Source organism: Corvus hawaiiensis, chromosome 3, assembly GCF_020740725.1.
Source record: "Corvus hawaiiensis isolate bCorHaw1 chromosome 3, bCorHaw1.pri.cur, whole genome shotgun sequence".
NCBI lineage: Eukaryota > Metazoa > Chordata > Aves > Passeriformes > Corvidae > Corvus > Corvus hawaiiensis.
In genome coordinates, this window is record NC_063215.1 from 107,250,433 (window position 1) to 107,271,009 (window position 20,577).

At 48.1% G+C, this 20,577-nt stretch overlaps 1 protein-coding gene across 2 annotated transcripts; it reads left to right on the forward strand.

The window, feature by feature from the left end:
- The first annotated feature begins 30 nt into the window (after positions 1-30).
- On the forward strand, positions 31-6,907 carry LOC125323881 (TOG array regulator of axonemal microtubules protein 2-like). Of its 2 annotated transcripts, XM_048299257.1 has the most exons (5): positions 31-62; positions 1,017-1,120; positions 2,463-2,667; positions 3,851-4,067; positions 6,666-6,907. In XM_048299257.1, exons 1-5 carry the CDS (start codon positions 51-53, stop codon positions 6,899-6,901), a joined length of 774 nt encoding a protein of 257 aa, XP_048155214.1. In that variant the 5' UTR covers positions 31-50; the 3' UTR covers positions 6,902-6,907. The 2 variants fall into 2 exon arrangements, with proteins under 2 accessions (XP_048155214.1, XP_048155213.1); XM_048299256.1 differs by lacking the exon at positions 6,666-6,907 and having other exon boundaries at positions 3,851-4,453.
- The last annotated feature ends 13,670 nt before the right edge of the window (positions 6,908-20,577 follow it).

Below are 20,577 nucleotides of genomic sequence, written 5' to 3' on the forward strand. Positions count from 1 at the left end.
TTTTGGAACAATCTCTTTCCACCCGTGACCTGGAAGATATTCTGACAAGAATGAAGAAGAAAGTAAGTGCTTGGTAGGAGAAATGTCTCCTTTGTGCAAGTATTGCCACTGCTGATATGAGATCAAACAGACCTAATCTTATCTCATTCCTTTCCTGCCAAATCATTTTGCTCCTGGGAAAGAACTGTTGATCTGTAGCCTGTTCATCTGCAGAGCACAAAGGAATTGATAATATTAGGGGAAAAGTGTGGTATTGGATATTTTGAATATTGGCCACAAACAGGGAAGGGAAAGAGGAGAAAATGGGTTTACATTTAAGCATAACCCCCCACCCCACTATCCCTACTCTGCCCCCAGTGACGCAATTAAGTGAGAACAGTGCTTCTGGAGATAACAGAGTCTTTGCAAAAGACACAGGAAGCAGTAGTGCCAAGAAAATTTCCAAATATACAAAAGATGTCCCAGTCAATCCCAATTCCTACAATTACTGTCTGTCTTCTGGGAATACTGCCTTGCTGTCATGCCCTGTGCAGCTGGAAGAAGCTTGGTGAATTCAGCAGCATCCAGTGGAAAATCATTTGTTTGCCTGGGGTATTTTTATTCTTTTTACCTACATTATAGAAGGGAGTGTGCCTTTGTGCAGCAACAGGGAGAGTGAGTGTGGAACCAAATCAACTTCCAACACAATGGGCCAACCTCCAAAGAGTCCAAATTTTTCTGCAGCTTCCTTTAAGAGCATTAGTTCCCTACCAGTTTGCATTATTCCCATTTATGCTCAAGAGGAATGCATTTGGGATTTTAGACTGCTGCTCAGTATGGTAGCAGCCATAACCTGCCATGGGCTATTGAAAACAAGGAGTTGGCATCACTGAACCTCTGGCCTATTTCCTTCTGTAAGTTCGGAAAGGTTTGCCCAAGCCTTGGTTGCAGTGATCCTGGTTATAAGTTGTGTTTTAAACAGGTAATTTCCTATTTTACATTCTAAAGATCCATGGGGTTTCTTTATGCCTTTGTAGGGGATGGAAACGCAGAAGGATGAACACCCATCTGTCGAGAAGCCTGTGAAGAAGAGGAGCGATGGCTCGAAGAAGCCCCAGGCCACATTGCCTTCTAGTAAACGGTACTGAGCACTTTAGTTAGATGTGACAAAGCACATGGCAAGCTTTACATGTCTCTTCCTCAGGAAAATCTTTCTGGTGGAGATGACCTGTGCCAGAGATTGTTTCCTTTCCCTACAAATGCTCTATCATAAAAAATGTCTCCTTCTGCATTACGCTGAACACAACTTCTCTGGAAGGGTTTCCACAAAAAATGGGCGACAAAAAGACACCCATTGGTTGCAGCTCAGAAGATCCAGTGCAGTGGCAAGGACAGTGCTGTGGAGGCTGTGAGAGGGCCATGTCTCCGCTGCCTCACTTGGGACAAGTAAATTCAAGCAGGGTTTTTTTCCTCTGAGAGCAGTCTTTTTCAGATGGGTGTTTTGATGAGAAGTCCCAGTCTAGAAGCAAGATGCCGTTCCCCAAAATAGCACTTCCCATGCATGTGGTTTGGCCTTCCTGAGTCATGGTTTTCTTACCCTCAGACAGTACCAAGATGAGTAGTAAGTAGCAAGCCAGTTCCTGAGCAACTTTGGTCAACAGGTGTCTCAATGTGGACGTTTTGTCTTGACATTCCTGTCCTTCATACTGTTTGCTTGATGGACAGCATGTTTGGTTTATTTCCCCCTGTGCTGCAATCAGCATTTGAGACAGGAATTTGGTCCTTGCTGTCTCTTCCTGCCAGTGGGAGAGCTACTTGTACCTGTTGTCCTCTGATAACAGAGGGGATTTATTTAGCTCTGTCATGCTCAGCGCTGGCAGGAGAGTGACCACATGCCTCAGTAGCGTAGTCAGGATCTTCCCATGCTCAAGAGAGTTGTTCCCAGTGGGTTTGTTAAGCTGTGGATCTAGTCTCTAGGGAAGCAATCATGTGAGCGTAGTGCTGGGATGTCTGGCTTCTGTTTTTATCCCTGTTACGGATTTTCTGGATCCTTCAGATATGCCCCTATCCATCTGTTCAGATGCATCTGAGCTACTTTTCCAGATTGTCATGCCTGCTGTAGAGACACTTCTCCAGAGGGATGAGTTTCCTTATTAGAAGACGCACACCTCCATTACGATGAGGCATTTAAACATGGAAGTAGCATCTCTCTTTCCTCACAAAGCAGTGCGACATGTGTACCTGGGAAGCCGTCTGGAGAGAAGTGAGATGCATCTCATCCTTGGTTTTCCTGAGTAAGCACTGGTGAGAATGTTGCTTGCAGATTGTCTCCTGTAATGATTGTCATGAGGTCTCCTGTTGTTTTTCAGATCAGGATTTTCTAGCTTGAAATCACATCATTAGGAAACCTCCCCAAGATGTTCTGCTCACAATTAACTGAAGGTATGATCACCAACAGGTCCGCATTTGGTTTTATTTTCCAGGGTGAAGTCTACCTCTGATGGACGCCGCCTACGCCGCCCAAAAGCCCAGGTCACGTTACCTCCGGCTGTGGAAGAAACGGAGCCGCTCCAGAAGCTGTACAATCTCCTGGAAGCCAAGGAGTTTAAGACACGGATGGAAGGAGTGGCACTCCTCCTAGACCTGTGCAAAAGCCGCCCCCAGCTCGTCTCCACTAACACTGTCCAAGTATGTAGGGTGTCTTCATTGTTCCTTTCCTTCAGCTCCTTTCCCAAGCCTGTAGCAGGCAAGTTAATTCAGTGTGTCTTGGCACTACATCCTGGCTGTGTGGGACAGGCTGCTGCCTCTTACCCTGAAATATTTAATTCAGGTCCACGCTTCAGGACAAGTTCTTTCAGTCCAGATGTATTTGTCTGGCAGGTGCCTATTGATGCTGTTCATCAGATGAGGACAGAGTTTTCTGCTGGTGTAACTTCTGCTGTCTCCTACTCCCACTTGGGTTAAGTGAAGGGAATCCAGCCACTGAAAGCGTGGCAATTATTCTCTAGACAAAAAAATGGGTTTGGATGGGGAAGAGAAATATCAGGCTGGGCAGGTTTAAACCAATTTTTTTTGAAAGGATACTTCTGTAAACTCCGACTTGTCTTGCACAGGCACAACTCTGGTTACTCGTTTCCATCGGCATCCCTAGTCCTCTTGGTAAAGACGGTGCTCACCCTTCTTGGGGGGGTCTTTTTTCTCTTTGGAAAAGGAGGGAAATGGCTAGGGACAGATCTCTTCCTTCTCCTCCCAGTAGCTGCTTTTTCCCTTTGTCCAGAAAATGGTGCCTGATAATGTGGCTGTCAAGGGACTGAACCTGCTCTAATGAGAGCGGTCCAGCACATTAAATTTCAGAAGTCTACCTGCTGGGTAGACAATTGGTCTGGATCCTGGAAGAGTTGATCAGAGCCCTGCACTTCTCCAGACACAGGTTCTGAGACAGATGGAACAAAACCTGGATCTCCTCCAGCCATAGTTTTGGCAAAATCGTAACTGCCCTCAGAACTTGAGGCAACTGTGTAGAAAAAGGGGCATTGTAAATATCTGGTTGCATACTTCGAAAGCAAAGATACCATTTTGCATCAATAAATGGGATGAATTTAATGACTGAAATGTGGAGAGAAACACCATAGGAACTATCCTGTCCCCACCCAAAGCTCTTCAAAATATATGAAAATCTTTCAACCAGCATGAGGTTGCGCAACCATTCCAGTGAGTGGCCCACAGGAAAACAGGGAAATTGTGCAAGCAAGTGCTGACCTGACAGGAAGGATCACTTTCATCTTTTACATTGCTGAGTGCTCACTTCTGCGTCCCTTCCTCAAACAAGGACATTTTAATCCAGCTTTCATGTTGTTTGTTCTCTTCACAGATTTTTGATTATTTTGTCCCGAGACTTGGTGATACGCACAAGAAAGTGAAGCAGAAGGCGCTGGACGTGCTGGCTGAAATCGTAGGCATCCTGAAAGATGGCTTAAACCCGGTGATCATCTGTCTGGTTGAAGGAATAACAAACAACCTAAACTCAAAGGACCCCGGGGTTTATGCCGCAGCTGTGAAAGCGCTGGAAGAATCCATGGCTCACTTAGGTAAGGCTGAGCCCTGGCATGGACTCTCCTCAAGTGTGTCTCTGCCTCTGCGAGTCAAGAGAACGCTGAGTGCCTTGACAGCTGTTGTTGTCTGTGGAAACCTCCAGCTGACATCCACCAGAAGCTGTGCAGGTGCAGTCCTTACGCACCAGTCCCCCAGCAGGCTTGAATGTGCATCAGCATTTCCCAAAAGTCCCAGGAGCCCTTGGCTCTGTGCTGCTTGTCTGAAGAGGAAGTGCTGGACTACAGCTTTGCTGGAATTCAGGGCCAAAGGGATTTTTGGAGTTTGCCTGGGCCCCAGTTGACTTCCCAAATGAATAGCTTTGCTGTTGGCATGAAGGGACAGCGGCGCATCAGAACCTCTGCAGAGCAGCCTCCTGGAAGGCTCCACATCATAGGCATTAGCTTCATTAGGACAGCAGGATCAGTTCTTTACTGCATGCTTGCATGAAGATCATTTGGGACCTCCTTTTTGTATCTCATGCAGGAAAGGAGCTCTTAATAATACCCTGCTACTGAAACCCACACTGGGGTGTAGCTCTGTAGTGGTTCCCAATGAAGCAGATTGCCTGCTTTGTCACTGCCAGCCCTGGTGACCCTGTGAGGGACCACAGTTCATCCCACACACGTTCTGTCTCCAGGAAAAGCTTGCCTTGGCTTATTAGAGTGGTAGGACTCGAGGCTTGCAGGCCAATGCAGGCAACAGTAAATTCAAACATGACCCCCAAAACCGCGACAGATAGGCACAAGGAAAACCAAAATACATACGCCGGTCAAGTATTGGGAAATCAGTTCATTTTCCAGTCTCTCTGCCAAGATCTGATTTCACAGATGTTACAGAACCCCACAGGCTACTGAGGCACTGAGCACTAATAGCTCTTGTATGAGTAACTTGGAGTCTTGTCCCTAGATCCACACAGGTAACCTGACAATTTAAAAACAGCTTATCCTTCAGGTGGGAATGGAGGTGTGCATTTTGGAGCCTTCTCACCCTTTTCCATAGGGGAGAGAGAAGATCACCTCTGCAAAGCTCTGGGATGCAAAACCTTTTCACTGCTTACGTGTGATTGAAGTCTTGAGGTCCCTGATGTGAAATGTTTAACATAGCTCCTGGTACAGCAGACAACTCTGGATTTAAAAAGTGACAGGAGAGCTTTTCTTTTGGAATTTAAAATCCTCCCAAGTAGGCTGGAAGGAAAGAAGAAAAGGATTCAAAAATCGGCAGGAATTTCCTTTCTTTTACAAAATGTAGTTGCCCCTGCCCTTTCCCACCCCACTGTCCTTTCTCTTATGACCTCAGAAGAGAGAGCAGAAATGTGTGTTTCCCTTGTAGATAAAGTATCCCTGATGAAAGAGTTCAGCCACCGCAGGAGTGAACTGAAGGGCCAAGCTCTGCTGGATGTCACGGAGCATCTCTCAGGTATGGCCTCCCCTTCTAAGGCAAGAGGTCTTCCGAGGCAGAATTTACAGGGAATGCCAGTGAATAGACACTAGAGTGGCTCCTCCAAATCAGGAGGTGCTGAGCTTGTCCCTCCTGCCCAATACCCATGGAAGGTGTATTGGGCAGGTTTTCCCTGGCTGCTGCAGAGGTGTGCAGCATCTGAGATGGGGGCGGCACTCGGCCTCGGGGCTGAGCTCTCACTGGGGCATCTCAGAAGCTGCCTCCAGGAAAGGGAGGGGCTAAAAATTCCCAAGCTGGCTCCTCTCTTGGAAGCTCAGGGACAGCTCTGATCCTTTAGGGAAAATGGTGGCAAATGCTGTTTCAGGGGATCGGTTTGTTTTGTCCTCACAGAATTCTTGCTTTGCTCTTGGAAAGTTTTGAGGCGGAAGCCTGCAGTGCCTGGGGGTCACAGCTTAGGTCCAAACTCAGCACACATGTTAGAGGCACGGATTTTGTGCAAGGCAGCCTTTGGGGGCAGAGGGGCAGAAGCAGAGTGCTGAGGCTCCCTGCCTGTGCTGTGGAAGTGCCATTGGACTGAGCATTTCAGGGTGTGCAGTCAGGGTCTTCCTATGTCAGCGCTGCCCAAAATGCTCCAAATGCAGCTGATAATTGATTGCTCAGAGGAGCTTGCTATGTCAGCAATAGCCAAGGGATGGAAAAATGATAACCTCAATATATACTAGAGAAGACAGTGTATAGCCTTGCTTTATTTATAGCCTTGCTTTAGCGGGGTCTAAATCCACTGCTAATTAAGCCAGGTCACAAAAACGGAGTCATCCTTTTTATTAGAAATCTCTCAATTTCCTCTCTAAAGTGCCTTTCAAACCTTCAGCAGTGGGTTTAGACAACTTCTAAATGGAAATAAACAGCAATTTGACATTTTGGTCATTCATCATGCCAGAAACAGATTGTGGAATGATTTAGTAAAGCTGTGAAGTCTGCCACAGGTACAAGGCTCGGATCTGGAGAAATTAGTCCTGAGGGCTTGGTGGTTCTGTTTTGGGGATGTTCAGCTGCTTTGCCCATTTCTGGATCATGGGGCTCTCACTGTTATTTCACTGATCTTAGCCAGAGAGACTCCCAAAATCACAACTAGAGGTAGATCCTTGTTTGCATTAAGGCTGGTGGTTAAGAAGTTTGCGTCTCTCTTCCGGCAGCGCTTGTGGCATGGGTTTATCCCAGGAGCCCCGAAGTCGTCCAGCGCTACGCCCTGCCCGTGCTCTGGTCCTTCCTGGGGAACAAGGCGCTGCCTGTCCGAAGCGCCAATGTCCGCACTGTGGTCACCAAGCTTGCCTGCGCCCTCTACAAGGTGATGGGCGCCAAGCTGAGGAAGCATGCTGCCAGCCAGCCTCCGCATGTGCGGGAAAACCTCTCCGACATTTTGGGCTGGTGAAGGCTCAATGACCTGTAGGAAGATGACAAAGTGCTGAGTTGGACACCTCCGGACGTGACTTCTTAGCTGTGCCAAAAAGGACAGAATGCAAAGGAAGGGTGTGCACCTGCCCCCGCTCTCTCCACCCCCCTTCCTAGTCGTGGCATGGGGTGCCTGAAGCAACTTCCAATTGAGGACAAGGTGAAGGCTGAGCATGGCTCAGCCTCACAAAGAGGTAAGGCGGGAGCTGGGCCGCTCTCTGGCGGGAGGAAGGCTCTTGTGCCAGCCTAGAGAGCCTGGGCACATTGCCAGGGAACAGTTCTGCCCTGCATGTGCCCCCTGCACTGAGCTGTGCTGCTCCCAGTGCCCCGTGGAGCTGTAGGGCTGCTCAGCTGTGGGGCCGGGAGAGGAGCAGGAGGGTGCGTGTGCAGCTGAGCCATTCCTGGAAAGCACAGGCCTCTGGGCTCCCTGCTGTCCCAGGGCAGCCCAGAGGCCAGGCTGTTCCTGTGCTGGCTCTGTGCAAGTGGGTCAGGGTGTCTCCCTGGTCTGCCTCAAGTGGCTGCTGGCAGGAGCATGTTTCCCTGTGCAGCTCTTTAGAAGTTTCCAGGGAATCTCTCACATGAAATACTGTAGCTTCAGAGGCTTTATGTTGGCATTGTGGCCTCTGTTATATTTTGTGTTTCCATTTTGCAGGACTGACTGGCTACACTCTTGCGAAGAAGTTTACCGTGGAATCTCCCTCTATGCTCCTTCCCTCCAAGCCATTGCCTCCCATCCAGAAGAGCTCTCCTTCTTCTAACACAAACAAAATAAGTAGCAGAGAGCAGGAGAATGGGAAAAATGTCACCGGCAATGATGATGACAGGAGAAAAAAGCAGGAGCTGAGTTCAGAGAGAAAAGGACATATGGTAAGGACACCAACCTAAGTCCTGTCTGGTGGATTTCCAGTTTATGTGCTGTAGGCAGAGCTCGGAGACCTTTTGCTGTGGTGTGAGGCCAGGGAAGCAGCTGAGCAAAGGGAGAGCTCAGCAGGACACTGCACTTCAGGCTGTCTTTGCAGTGGGTGTGTAGTGCAGGCTTCATGTCCTCAGCGAGTATCAATAGCAGGGGAGGTCTTTGAATGGTTTCTGGCTCTCTTGTGGCTCCTGCTCTGTCTTATGGCTGAGAAAACACCAACAGGCAGTCAGAGCAGCTGAAGTTGGCCAATCTTGTGAACCAATCCTTCTACATTTAGTAAACTACGGGTATGTGTGAACCATCTCTGTGTCTTGGTGGTGTTTTCTGTCAGCTGTGTCCGGTTTGGACGGAGAAAGGTGTTTGCTGGAACAGGCAGTCCTGCAAAGTCAGTTCCAGGTTGTGTCAGCTTTTGAGTTGTACAGCCATGCCCTTGTGCCCAGTTGTCTCTGATGCTATTTCTAGACTTCATCAGCTTCTGGGCAGCTTTGTGCATTCTGGCACGGCTTTGTCCAGAGGGAAGGGATGGCAGGTGGCCATGGGGAGAGCAGCCCAGAGCCCACCCCCACGATTGCCTTTGCAGCAGGGCCAGGACCTGCAGTTGTTTTGGGTTTGCCGTGGGGTGCAGGAGGAGGCAGATGAACAACAGCTTTGGTAAACAGAATGTCCAACCCAAGGCTTGTGTACTTGATTCCAGCCTTGCTGAGAAAGGGCCCAGCGTATCCCTGAGAGGAACTGATCCTTCCACTGAAGTTTGAACAGGGCCTGATTTGGCTCTTTAGCTGTGCCAGGGACAATGGGATGCTAAGGAAGGGTGTGCATCTGCCCCCGCTGCCTCCACCCCGCTTGCTGGACATGGCATGGGGGCCCTGGAGCAACTTGGGCAGGCAGAGGCCTTCCAGAGAGCAGCAGGGCAGGGAGCTCAGCAGAACTTCCTAAATGCCAGTGAGCCTGAGATGATGGATGTGTGGGAGCTGGAGAGCACCGAGCATGCCCAGAGCTCAGCAGCATTGGGGCTCAAAGGCTGCTGGGGAACTGTACGAGGGAAGGGAAGCAGCAGCAGAAATGAGGGGCTTGAGAAAAGCAGGTTTGGACATCCTGCAGGATGGCTTTGTGGGGACTTGGCTGGAGATCCGCACTGGCTGTTAGGTGCTTTAGGGACAGGGAGAGAATAGGGATCCAAGGCCATTCCCATACGATCCAAAAGGCCAGTGGAGGCAGTGGCACCGCAGAACATCTTGGTGCCAAACATGTGGATGCCATCTGGGAATGTAGCCACATTTCCAGAGAAGTGAGCACAGGGATAGCGATGGCAAATGTGGGACATGGCCTCTCCCTCACCACTTCCCTTTCCATTCCCGGTCCTAGACCAAGTTGCTCCATCAGTTTGACATCTCTGCCAGGTCCCAGCTAAGAGCATGGCTAAATGTCTTCAGGCATGAATGGGGGCAAGGCTGGATGCTTGATCTGAGGAGTACTGTGTTCTACTCTTTGCAGGCTTCCTTGCTGTGTTCCAGTGGTGGGGATATGAAGAAGGGATCATTGGGACCACCTTTGATCCCCCCAATACGCAAGGCAGTGAGTCCCCCTGTGAGCAGTGCGGCAGCGTCTGTCCCAAGCTCTCCGCAGCTGGATTTCCAGGAGTCCCAGGAGATGAGGTAAGCCAAGGTTTCTGCTGCTCCAGTGTGCTGTTCCCCTCGCTCTTCCCGTCTCATGAGGTTATTTTCCACAGTCATCTCTCCCTTGTATTTAGGCAAACCTCAGTGTATTCCCCATTTTGCCCATCTGTGGTGATCCAGCACAATGGCAAAGCCAACACCATATGCCCTAAGAGCAAAGGTGGTTGTGGGGAAGAGGAGGCAGGGCTTAAGAGCACCTCAGAACAGGTCCTCTGCTGGACTTGGCTACTGATTCCCTCTATGGTGTTTGTGCTGTCATTTGGGAACTGTATTGCATGGATCTGGATACTGCGGTTCTTTGAATACTGTGATCCTTGCCTGTCAACTTCTGCAGCCATGAGGATATGTCAGGGCAAATATTGGCTACTGAGGAGGTGTCTGCAAATTCAGGTGCTGCTCCTGTAAATGTCAGGTGTGACTTCTCTGTGCCTGGGCCTCCACCGTGAAACCAGAGCCCAGATAAAACTTGGGGTACAGATGTATCATCTGATCGATGTTTAGTATTTCGATCTGGGCTTAAGATCAAAGAGGGCAAGGTGCTAGAGAAGAGTTATAGGACTGTACCTGATGCAAAGACATTGGCTTGGATATATGTGTGAGAAAATGTAGCTGTCAAGCTTATCCTAGTGACAAGGATAAAGCAGGAGTCCCAGAAGTATCATTCCAATTGAAAAGCGTCCGTAGGGCTTTTAAAGTGCAATCGGAATATCCTTACCTAGCAGCTGAGTTGGAAAAGGCCTTTTTGTCCTTGAAAGAGCAAGGAGGTGTACTGTCATTCTCAGGAGAGAGCAGTGCTATGGCCCCATGTAGCCCGAGACTGTCACCAGTGTAAGGCATGAGCAGGCAAAGTCAAGCTTGGGCCGGAGAACAAAAGTAGCTGCCCTCCATACAGACTTGTGTCTCAGCTCAGCAGCTCTTGCTGCTTCACAGAGGCTGTAGGAGCCACTTGGCTGCAAAAGGAGAGAACTGGGCAGGTCTGATGCAAGTTGAAGAATGACTGCTGTGTTTCAGCCGGAGCTTGGCAAGCTCTGTGGGACTCCAGCACCTGAAAGCTTAAGGACAATTCCTCAGCTTTGCATCGTGTTGGGTTTATGTGTTGCATTTCCTCCTTTATCAGGGGGACCATGCTAAGAAGGTTTGCCTCCTTTGATGCTACACACATTCCGTGCCCTTCTCTTTCTACCTCCTCATATGTTCTTTTGTCCTCCATTTTCTCAAGGCCAAGATCCAGCAGCAGAAGCAAAGAGAAGAACTCTGAACATGCAAGTAGGTACAGGGCATGTCTGTCCTAAACTGACCATTGGAATGCTGACCCAGGGGTGGCATTGTGACAGTTTGGTTGAAAACCATCCTGGTTTAAATGTCTTCAAATTCCTTTCAATTCCTTGATGGGCTCTCCCAGAGCCTGGTCACTGGGAGTGTGCTCCGGTGGTGCAGTGAAAATTACTCCAGGAGCTGCACTGGTACCTTGGGGCTCGGGAAATGCGCCACAGGAAAAGAAAACATTCCTCTCCATCCTGCACATGCCTTTCATCTCCCTGCACCCTTTCTAAGGTCATAATTAGTAGAGAAAAAAAGACATTTAGCATGAAAGGAGAAATGTTCCCACTCCTTCCTCCTGCCTTTGAAGGAAGAAGGAGAACACCTTCCCTTGGGGCAGTTCCTGTGCTGAACCCTTTGAGATCTGAAGGAGATTCATGGACATTGCCTGGTTTTGCATGGGAAGAAATAGGGAAACCTCCTTAGACAGAAAGTCCTTGTGAATGTTCTAGTTAAGGGGAAGGAGACTTCCAAATGGATGCAGCCTATGCAGGATCAGAGTTTGTCATCCTCTGACAGCACAAGCCTAAAGCCACCTATGGCAGGTTCACGATAGCAAATCTCTTCCCCGACTCTCTCTGCCCATGTCAGTATTGCAGGCTGAGGCTGGGGGAGGAGATGCCTTCTGCCTTGTCCCCCCTCCCTGCCTTGCCTGATCCCTGACAAGAAGAGTTGTGCCAGGTCAAATGAGGTGTCTGGTGCATGTGTGTCAGTCCCTGCTTTCAAGTTCAAAGCCTCAATGCCAGGGTTGTTGTTCCTTTGCTATCTCTGGGCGTGGAATGATAGGAGAGATGAGATTTGAAGAAACAATTTTGCTGATGCAGAAAAACGATTTATCATTGATGGAGGCCTGTACAGAATGATTAGTTCTCTGAGTTTCAAAAGCTCCGTTGGAGAGCATTTCAGATTAACCTGCACCATGCCATTTCCATTAAGAAAATTTTGAATTGTCAGGATTAGCGAAGATCAGAAATGTTTTGAGGCAGGTCATGTTTATGTAGGGTTTGGGTGTCTCTGCAGGAAGGAAAGCAGGGAATAAACTCCTGGAGCAACAAAGCAGAGAAAGCTGGGACGTTTGCATGACCAATGTGTTCCCTACAGATATGGGCTGCTTGAATAGTGGGGACATGTAATGGGGATTGCAAATCTTCTTTTGCTTCTAACACGTGGTGCCATTGTTTGTGTCCCAGCACTGCCTTTGTTGTAAAGAGAAATAAAAACCACCAAGAAAACCCAACCAAGAACTGAGGGGGAGTTACAGAAACAAAGGCCTTGAAAACTGGCTTGGGAAAGCAATTACTTCCTAGGTGGAATTGTCAAATTCTAGAGACCCCTGTGGGTTGCCAACTGTTTGGAAGGAAAGGGATCCCCAAGTAGTGGATGAGCCATGAGCAGCACAGAAGCAAAGTAGTGGAATCTCTCTCTCCCTTCCTGCCAGCTCCATACAGTTCAGAGCAATTATAGTGATGCTAGTTTCATGAAAAATAAAAACAAAGTGATCTTCTCAATAATAAATAACCCCTCGAGTGCCTCACCCATTAGTTGTGGTGATTGTAAAGGTGGGAGTTCAACTAACTCACTTCTTCCCTTGTACCTGATCTACAGCTTCTTCTGAGTCTACAACAAAAACCTCAAGGAAGAAGGGAAAGAGTTCATGGTGTGTGATAGGACCTGGGATGCCTCTGTTCCCAAGGGAACTGGCTGAACTTTTTGGCTTGAAGACTGATGTGCGGAAGCCCGGCCTTGGCAGTGCAGGTCTCCGCTCGCAGCCTGCTCAGGGGGCCTTGGCCCAGGAGCCCCGGCAGGGGCAGCTGAGCAGCGCTGCCCCCGGGGTCACTGCCAGGGAGCACAAGGTGAAGGCTGAGCATGGCTCAGCCTCACAAAGAGGTAAGGCGGGAGCTGGGCCGCTCTCTGGCGGGAGGAAGGCTCTTGTGCCAGCCTAGAGAGCCTGGGCACATTGCCAGGGAACAGTTCTGCCCTGCATGTGCCCCCTGCACTGAGCTGTGCTGCTCCCAGTGCCCCGTGGAGCTGTAGGGCTGCTCAGCTGTGGGGCCGGGAGAGGAGCAGGAGGGTGCGTGTGCAGCTGAGCCATTCCTGGAAAGCACAGGCCTCTGGGCTCCCTGCTGTCCCAGGGCAGCCCAGAGGCCAGGCTGTTCCTGTGCTGGCTCTGTGCAAGTGGGTCAGGGTGTCTCCCTGGCCTGCCTCAAGTGGCTGCTGGCAGGAGCATGTTTCCCTGTGCAGCTCTTTAGAAGTTTCCAGGTGGTCTGTCCCATTAAATACGTAGCTTCCGATGCTTTAGGTTTGCATTGCGGCCTCTGTTATATTTTGTGTCTCCACTTTGCAGGCGTGACTGGCTACAGTCTTATCAAGAAGTTTTCCTTGGACATTTCCTATGTTCCCTAACCGACAAAGCCCTTGCCTCCTGTCCAGAAGAGCTCTCTTTCCTCGAGCTCAGGAAGAAGGTGCTGCCTGTCCAAAGAATGTTTGAAGATTTGGATTTATACGTTAGGCTTTGTAGTTACAGATGTACATATGTTCTGACATGTAGATGTAGTTTGAATAAATGTGTTGTCATTTTATCTTTTAAATTTTGAAACTAGATTTTCAACAGTATATATTTTATTTTGATTGGTTTTGTTTGTTTTAAATAAAATAATTTTTAAAAAAAACAAGCCGAGAATGTGAGACCTGCTAGCCTAGAGGTTGTCAGAGTGCAGCTGACTCAACGTGCCACTGTCTCACGGTATTCTTTCCTCACAGCGCCTCTCCTCTTCCTCTTTTGCCATGTTTTCTTCATGTCATTTGTGCTGCTGTTTGTTATTTAGCATTACAATGGGGCCACCTATTACCATGTTTGGGGGACAATGGACCCAGAAGATCCTGTGTAGTCTCCAGTTTTCTGCCTCGATCTATTCTGTGCTCACAAAAGGCCTGAGCAAAGCAACAAAGAGAATGTGCCCAAATCCCAAAGCTTTGCTCCTTTGCAATGTCAGACGGATCTGGCTCAGAGGTGTCTTCAATCACAATTCCATAGGTAAGAAGAGGACGTGTATTTCACTGGGAAAAGAGGCACTGCTTTGGAAAAGGCATCTGTATGTATATTTACCCAGGACAGCAGTCCAACGGCGTTGTTTGCAACTTGTTTGCAGAAGGATGAGCGGACTGTGAGGTTATTGAACAGGTGACAAGGGTTCCTCAAATCTGTACCCTAGCCTGGGTGCCATTCAGCCCACGGGTATGGGATCATTTGGTACCATGGACCAGTGCTTGCCAGCATATTGAATTCCTGCCTAGCTGGAAGAAGCAATTCTGGGTTCAGCTCCAGCTCTTGGTGGGCTGCATGATCACTGACAATGCTGCCTTTCCAGAATTTATTTCTCAGTTGCCTTTCATAGTCATTTGAAGCTTTTAAACCTCACATGTCAATTTGCTCTGCCTTAGGGAAAAACACTTCTGAGCCCTGTGCAAACTGTAACCTTTTGACACCAAAGTCTTCATGGTTTCCAGGCTCGGATGTTAGAGAAGAAAATGCATGTGAATGTGTTACTTAGGTTTTCTGGAGGAAAAACTCTGTGTCACGTGGCTGCGTGTGTTTGCTTAGCTATGGGTCAAATCCCGGACTAGTAAAGCCTGGGAAGGCTGGCATGCATCAGGGAAAACTAGTCCGTGAGCTTATGGAGTTGCCATCACCAGCAGAGTGGATGTGTCCTTTGGGGATTCCTCTGGAGACAAAATTAGGCACCTGCTCCCTCCTGCAATATTCTCTTAGATCTTTCTAAAATATCCTAGAAAAGGCAGTGAAACTTCATGTCTACTTGCACACCCACTGTTTGAATAGGGGCATTTCTGTCTCTCCGCTAAGTCATTGCTCTTGCACACCAGAAACAGGAACACCAACAAACGGGAATGATGCATGATCCTCCTGCTGGTGCCTCAGAATACTGGTAAGTGCAGATCTGGGTAGCTACCCAGATTAACATTTAATTAGCATTTCATGCTCCTTCAAGATCCCCAGATCTCAGGGCATTTTGTTTCCAAGCTGCAGCTATACCATCACTCTCTGGGGAAGAACAGTAAATAGGAAACAGCGACTGCCAGTATTGCAAGAGTGTGGGGAAAACCTGAAGTGTCTGTGTAAAAAGATGAGTGGGAAGAGTGTCATTGCCACAGCCAAAGCTTAATTAGGGGAGCAGGATCAGTTCTTTACTGCATGGCTGCAAGATGATCGTCAGGGACCTCCTTTTTGTACCTCATGCAGGAAAGGAGCTCTTAATAATACCCTGCTACTGAAACCCACACTGGGGTGTAGCTCTGTAGTGGTTCCCAATGAAGCAGATTGCCTGCTTTGTCACTGCCAGCCCTGTGACCCTGTGAGGGACCACAGTTCATCCCACACATGTTCTGTCTCCAGGAAAAGCTTGCCTTGGCTTATATGAGGGGAAAAACCAGAAGAATAATAAAATGGACAATTAATCTGGTCACTTTGGAGGACATGCTCATGCTTTCACATGTCAGCCTTGTACCGGCTTGTTCGTCATCATGAAACATATCAATAGAAAAAACTCAGATCCTATGCTACATCTGAATGAAATTCCTTCAGATTATTAAGATTTCTGTTGTCAGGACCCGGATAAAATCCTTCCGACACTCACTTGCAGCTGTCCTGGATTTCTGCAGCCCTTTGTGGAAACCTGCTGTAGGTACAGTGTCTGGAGTTGGTTTGGGCCTTTAGGAAAGATGTGTGGAACAGTATGCAGGGCTCTCCTAGGAGAAAACTGTTTGTCCAAGACCGGGGACATCGTGCCTGCAGAAGTGGAGTGGCCCCGCTCCCAGCCCAAGAGTCTGTGAGCTGAGCCACGCCGGGGAGAAAAGACCCCGAGGGGCACCAGCCCAGCCGCCTCACCTGCCATGACCGTTCTGCGGAGCTCTGCCGTGGGGTGGAAGTCGACGCTGGGCGAGCCACCGAGCTTTCATCTGCTGCTAGAACTACTCCGTGATAGCTCCTGTTTTTCCCGAGAGAGAAGCCAGCGCCATCTTGTAACGCTTGTCCTGGGCGGGTTTTCCTCTGGCATTTTGGGTCTTTGTTCCAGTGGGAGGACGGTGAGGTCTGACAGTTTGATATCTACAAGTTACTTACTTATTTTTCCTTGCCTTGTGGGCATTCTGTTTGTTAATAAAATGTTGGGTTTTTTCCACTTTCATCTATTAGTATTCATTTCCTATTGCTGGAAAGGGATTGTTGGAACAGTTTAGAGGAGACAACTAATTCCAGACTGCCCTAAGTTTTCTCAAACTGAGACAGATGGCTTCACATAGGAACATCCCCAAGGCTGCTGAGAGGAAGGCATGGAGGAAGGCAAACCTAGTTGTACCAGTTTGGCCAAATTTAGAAATATATCCCCTGAGAGAAGGCACATCACCACCCCTCCCCCACCAGGTTTGGGAAAAAATAAATTTTCCTCAAAGGAAAGTGAAAGAGATAAAAACGATTTCTTTAACAAACACACGGGAAAAGGAAAATAATGCTAACTAATAAAAATCTCTCGCTGTGGAGAAAAAACCTGGCAAAGTGTTAAGAGTCCTCCCTTTGGTCTCCTTGGAGCTGGGACTTGGCCCAGGGCCAGGCCCTCTGTGCTTGATGGAAAGTCCTCCCACTATGCTCTGATAATTGAAGCAGTGCAGTAGAAAAGGGAGAAAATCTGAAATTCCAGGGAAGGAAAAAAAGTTCAACTCTCAGTCTCTCTCTGGAGAAAAAGAAACTGAACAACTGGCCAAAAGCTGACCGGGCAGCCGCAAGCCAGGTGCCTCCTCCCTCCCCTGCCGCAGCTGGAGAAAATGTCACTATCTGTGTGTGACCTTGAACAAGCTGCAAACTGCTTTGAAAAAGTTTTGCTCAGTTTTCCCTTCCCCCTCTCAGGCTCAGTTTAAAGGCATAAAAAGGCACAAAAATTAATTTCTGGGCATAGGGCAGCAATATGGGATACACATCATAAAGTTACCCCAAGACACTAGTATTTCTGAGGGAAGTTCTTTTACACCAAACCAACTGGAGTCGTCAAACAGCTGACCGGACGTTTCGAGACATGGGCCAAAGGGGAAACCTTTCAGTGTGTTTGGTCAAGGCCAGGCTATGCTCGAGGCAAAGGTGTGTCAGAGTACTCGGCTCCTTCTCTCCTCATGGTGTCCGGCAGGCACAGGAGCCCAGAGCTCCTGCAGAAACCATCACAGCACTCGGTGGGAGCAAACTTGTGTCCAGTCCTCACACAGAGCTCTGGTGTCCAGCACTGCACCTCCTTGGAATGAGGAATTGTTGCAGTGCTCTTGGAAGGAGCTAAGGAGGTTTGGCCTTCAGATCAGCTCCTTCCTAGCTCCTGATTTGCTGCCCTGGGTAAGCTGCTGCCTGTGGCAACACTTGGTTCACAGCTGACAGCCCTGCTCTGCTGGCGGGCGGCCATTGCAGGAGCTTTAGCTGGGGTCATTGTGATGCCTTTTCTTGGTCTTAAAATCAAGAGTCATACACGGTTAGAAGGGGAAAAGGGATTTTACCTTGGTATTTATTTTAAGGATCCTTAGGTGTACACGTCCAGGTCATAGGCATCAAGATGCACCCCGCTGAGTCTATCTCTCTGTGTCTCCCCTCTCAACATTGGGTATAACATTATAGGTTTTACTAATTAGCATATCTATCAAAGATTCCCCAATGAGAGGCTCAAGTGAGCCCCCCTCCCCAAGGAACCTTCCCCTGGATGGTTCTATCTTGGTTTACAGAATGTGTTCTGGAGAGGACCTTGGGGTCTGGGGCACACTGATCCCTAGCTACGAAGCTTCTAAAATGTTTAGTCTCTTAGCTTGACAAACAAGTCCAAGAATGTAGGCAAAAAGCACTAGGAATACAGAAGCTGTAAAAAAGTATAACGGGGTATAGAAGAAAAGGCAAAAATCTTCATGGCATCAATTGAACCTTTCAGATCTTCCCAAGGAGAGCTAAGGAGGGAACTTGTCAAAAGAGCATTGCCTGGGCAAAGCTTTTAACATTAAATCTTTCCTCTGTGCTCATTACCATGCACAGGAAATATTTGAGGAAGCAAGTTTGTTGTTCCAGAAATTCCTGCAATCAGTCAGATTGCCAGAAAGAAAACACAGATTTGGGATGTGTAATCTCACTTTAATTCATTGTATAGAGAAATACAGGAGCACTTCTTGGGAGCTGTGTGTCTAACCTAAGTGACCTTGCCACCAAGAACTGAGAAAGGTGGGGAGAGATGGAATCAGTGGCACAAGGATCTGCAGTGGGATTCTCCCGCAGGCCTGAGGAAACTGCCCCGGGCTTCCACTGGGCCATGGCTTTTTACTCCACATCAAAACTTCATGCAGCGGCTTTTCACTCCACATCAAAACTTCATGCTTCACACTGTGGTGGTGAATCTTCCCTGGCCTTGTCAGGCCACACTGTGATCTCAGAAATGCTTGTTAGGCCCCAGCCTTGATGAACAGCCCCTGGACTCAGCTCCTCTTGAGCTTGCCCAAAACACTGAGTGCTCCCAGGAACTTGTGCTGTCTAACCAGCTCCTGGGGTTTTCTATGAACAGTCTTGGAAACTACTTTTCTTGCCTGAAGGCCATAACATCCTTCTTCTTGCACTTCCAAAGACAGGGTGCTGACCCAAAGTGCGGCCATGATGAAGCATTTTATGACTGAAGCCCACTGTCTTGTGGCCCATAAACAGCAGTCCAAAAGGAAGCCCTCGAAGCTCTCCTGGACCACAGCGGCTGCCACTGGCAACCTCCAGTGGGGCCTCTCAGAGCCAGCGAGCTCAAGGATCGTCGATCAACAATGGATCCTGGGCCAATACCCCCACTCCTCACGGCTCCAGTTTAACTACTGTTAAGCTTGAGTGCTGTTAAGCTTTTAGGCCACATTCCTTTTCATCCTTGTCCTTTCTCTCCCTTTGTCAAACCCGTCTAAACACACACACAGAGAGAGAGAGTTCTCAGTTCATGTCTAGTTTGATTGACTGCATTTTGTTTGTTGCTTTTTTTCCTTGTTGTGCCTTAAAGGACTAGTAAGTAATAGTGTGAATGTTGCCAACAAATTTTGTTGAGCTGTTACTTAACATTCTGTACTAGTTTGAAAACAAACCAGTGAGAGATCACAAGACAGAACTGCAATTTAATAGGAAAATTAAAATAATTGCAATAGTACAAGAACACTGACAGAGTCAGGATACAACCTGACACCCTGTTAGTCAGGGTGGTGGTAGGAGCCCAGATGAAGTGGTCCTATTGAAGCAGTGATCCTGTAGAAGACTCTGGTTTTCAGAAGAGGGTCCAGTAGTAGCTCTTATCCTCTGGGAATCCAGTAGAGAAGAGCTGCTTGTGCTTCAATCCTACCTGATTATATCCAGGTGGGAATGCTTGGCTCCTCCCCCTGGGTGGAGCATCTCCCAATGGGCTGATGTAATTCTGTGAGTCATGGGGTGGGTCATTGATTGCCCATTAAACAGAGATAGCCCCCAGAGGGATTTATCAAGGATGAGTCATGGTAGGAGATAACAAACACAGCCCCATCTGTTTTAACAGCTTGTGAAGGTGACAATAGAATACATACTCTTGGTTGCATCTTACACTGTAACCTAGGACATATTCAATCTGGTTTTACTGATAACCTTGACAGTGAATTTTTAAGCAATCTCAAACACTCGTTCGTAACAAGCCTTGGGAGCATGAGGTACAGGGCTGACATTGGAAAGCAGGAGAATCACTCTAAAGTGACGAGTTTAAATGTCCATTTCGTTGCTCTTCTATTTATTTCACTCGATTAAGCCAAGCCAAGCTTTTCTTGGAGGCAGAATATGTGTGGGATTTATAAATACTACGCCATTACCCCATAACTCTGGGCTGAATGGCACCCAGGCTAGGGTACAGATTTGAGGAACCCTTGTCACCTGTTCAATAACCTCACAGTCCGCTCATCCTTCTGCAAACAAGTTGCAAACAACGCCGTTGGACTGCTGTCCTGGGTAAATATACATACAGATGCCTTTTCCAAAGCAGTGCCTCTTTTCCCAGTGAAATACACGTCCTCTTCTTACCTATGGAATTGTGATTGAAGACACCTCTGAGCCAGATCCGTCTGACATTGCAAAGGAGCAAAGCTTTGGGATTTGGGCACATTCTCTTTGTTGCTTTGCTCAGGCCTTTTGTGAGCACAGAATAGATCGAGGCAGAAAACTGGAGACTACACAGGATCTTCTGGGTCCATTGTCCCCCAAACATGGTAATAGGTGGCCCCATTGTAATGCTAAATAACAAACAGCAGCACAAATGACATGAAGAAAACATGGCAAAAGAGGAAGAGGAGAGGCGCTGTGAGGAAAGAATACCGTGAGACAGTGGCACGTTGAGTCAGCTGCACTCTGACAACCTCTAGGCTAGCAGGTCTCACATTCTCGGCTTGTTTTTTTTAAAAATTATTTTATTTAAAACAAACAAAACCAATCAAAATAAAATATATACTGTTGAAAATCTAGTTTCAAAATTTAAAAGATAAAATGACAACACATTTATTCAAACTACATCTACATGTCAGAACATATGTACATCTGTAACTACAAAGCCTAACGTATAAATCCAAATCTTCAAACATTCTTCGGACAGGCAGCACCTTCTTCCTGAGCTCGAGGAAAGAGAGCTCTTCTGGACAGGAGGCAAGGGCTTTGTCGGTTAGGGAACATAGGAAATGTCC

What these genes read in the sequence shown, in the direction of transcription:
- LOC125323881 (XM_048299256.1), top strand. An exon ending in ACATTGCCTTCTAGTAAACG is followed by an intron (nt 1,121 to 2,462) that starts GTACTGAGCACT and finishes TTTATTTTCCAG; the next exon opens with GGTGAAGTCTACCTCTGATG. An exon ending in TCTCCACTAACACTGTCCAA is followed by an intron (nt 2,668 to 3,850) that starts GTATGTAGGGTG and finishes TTCTCTTCACAG; the next exon opens with ATTTTTGATTATTTTGTCCC.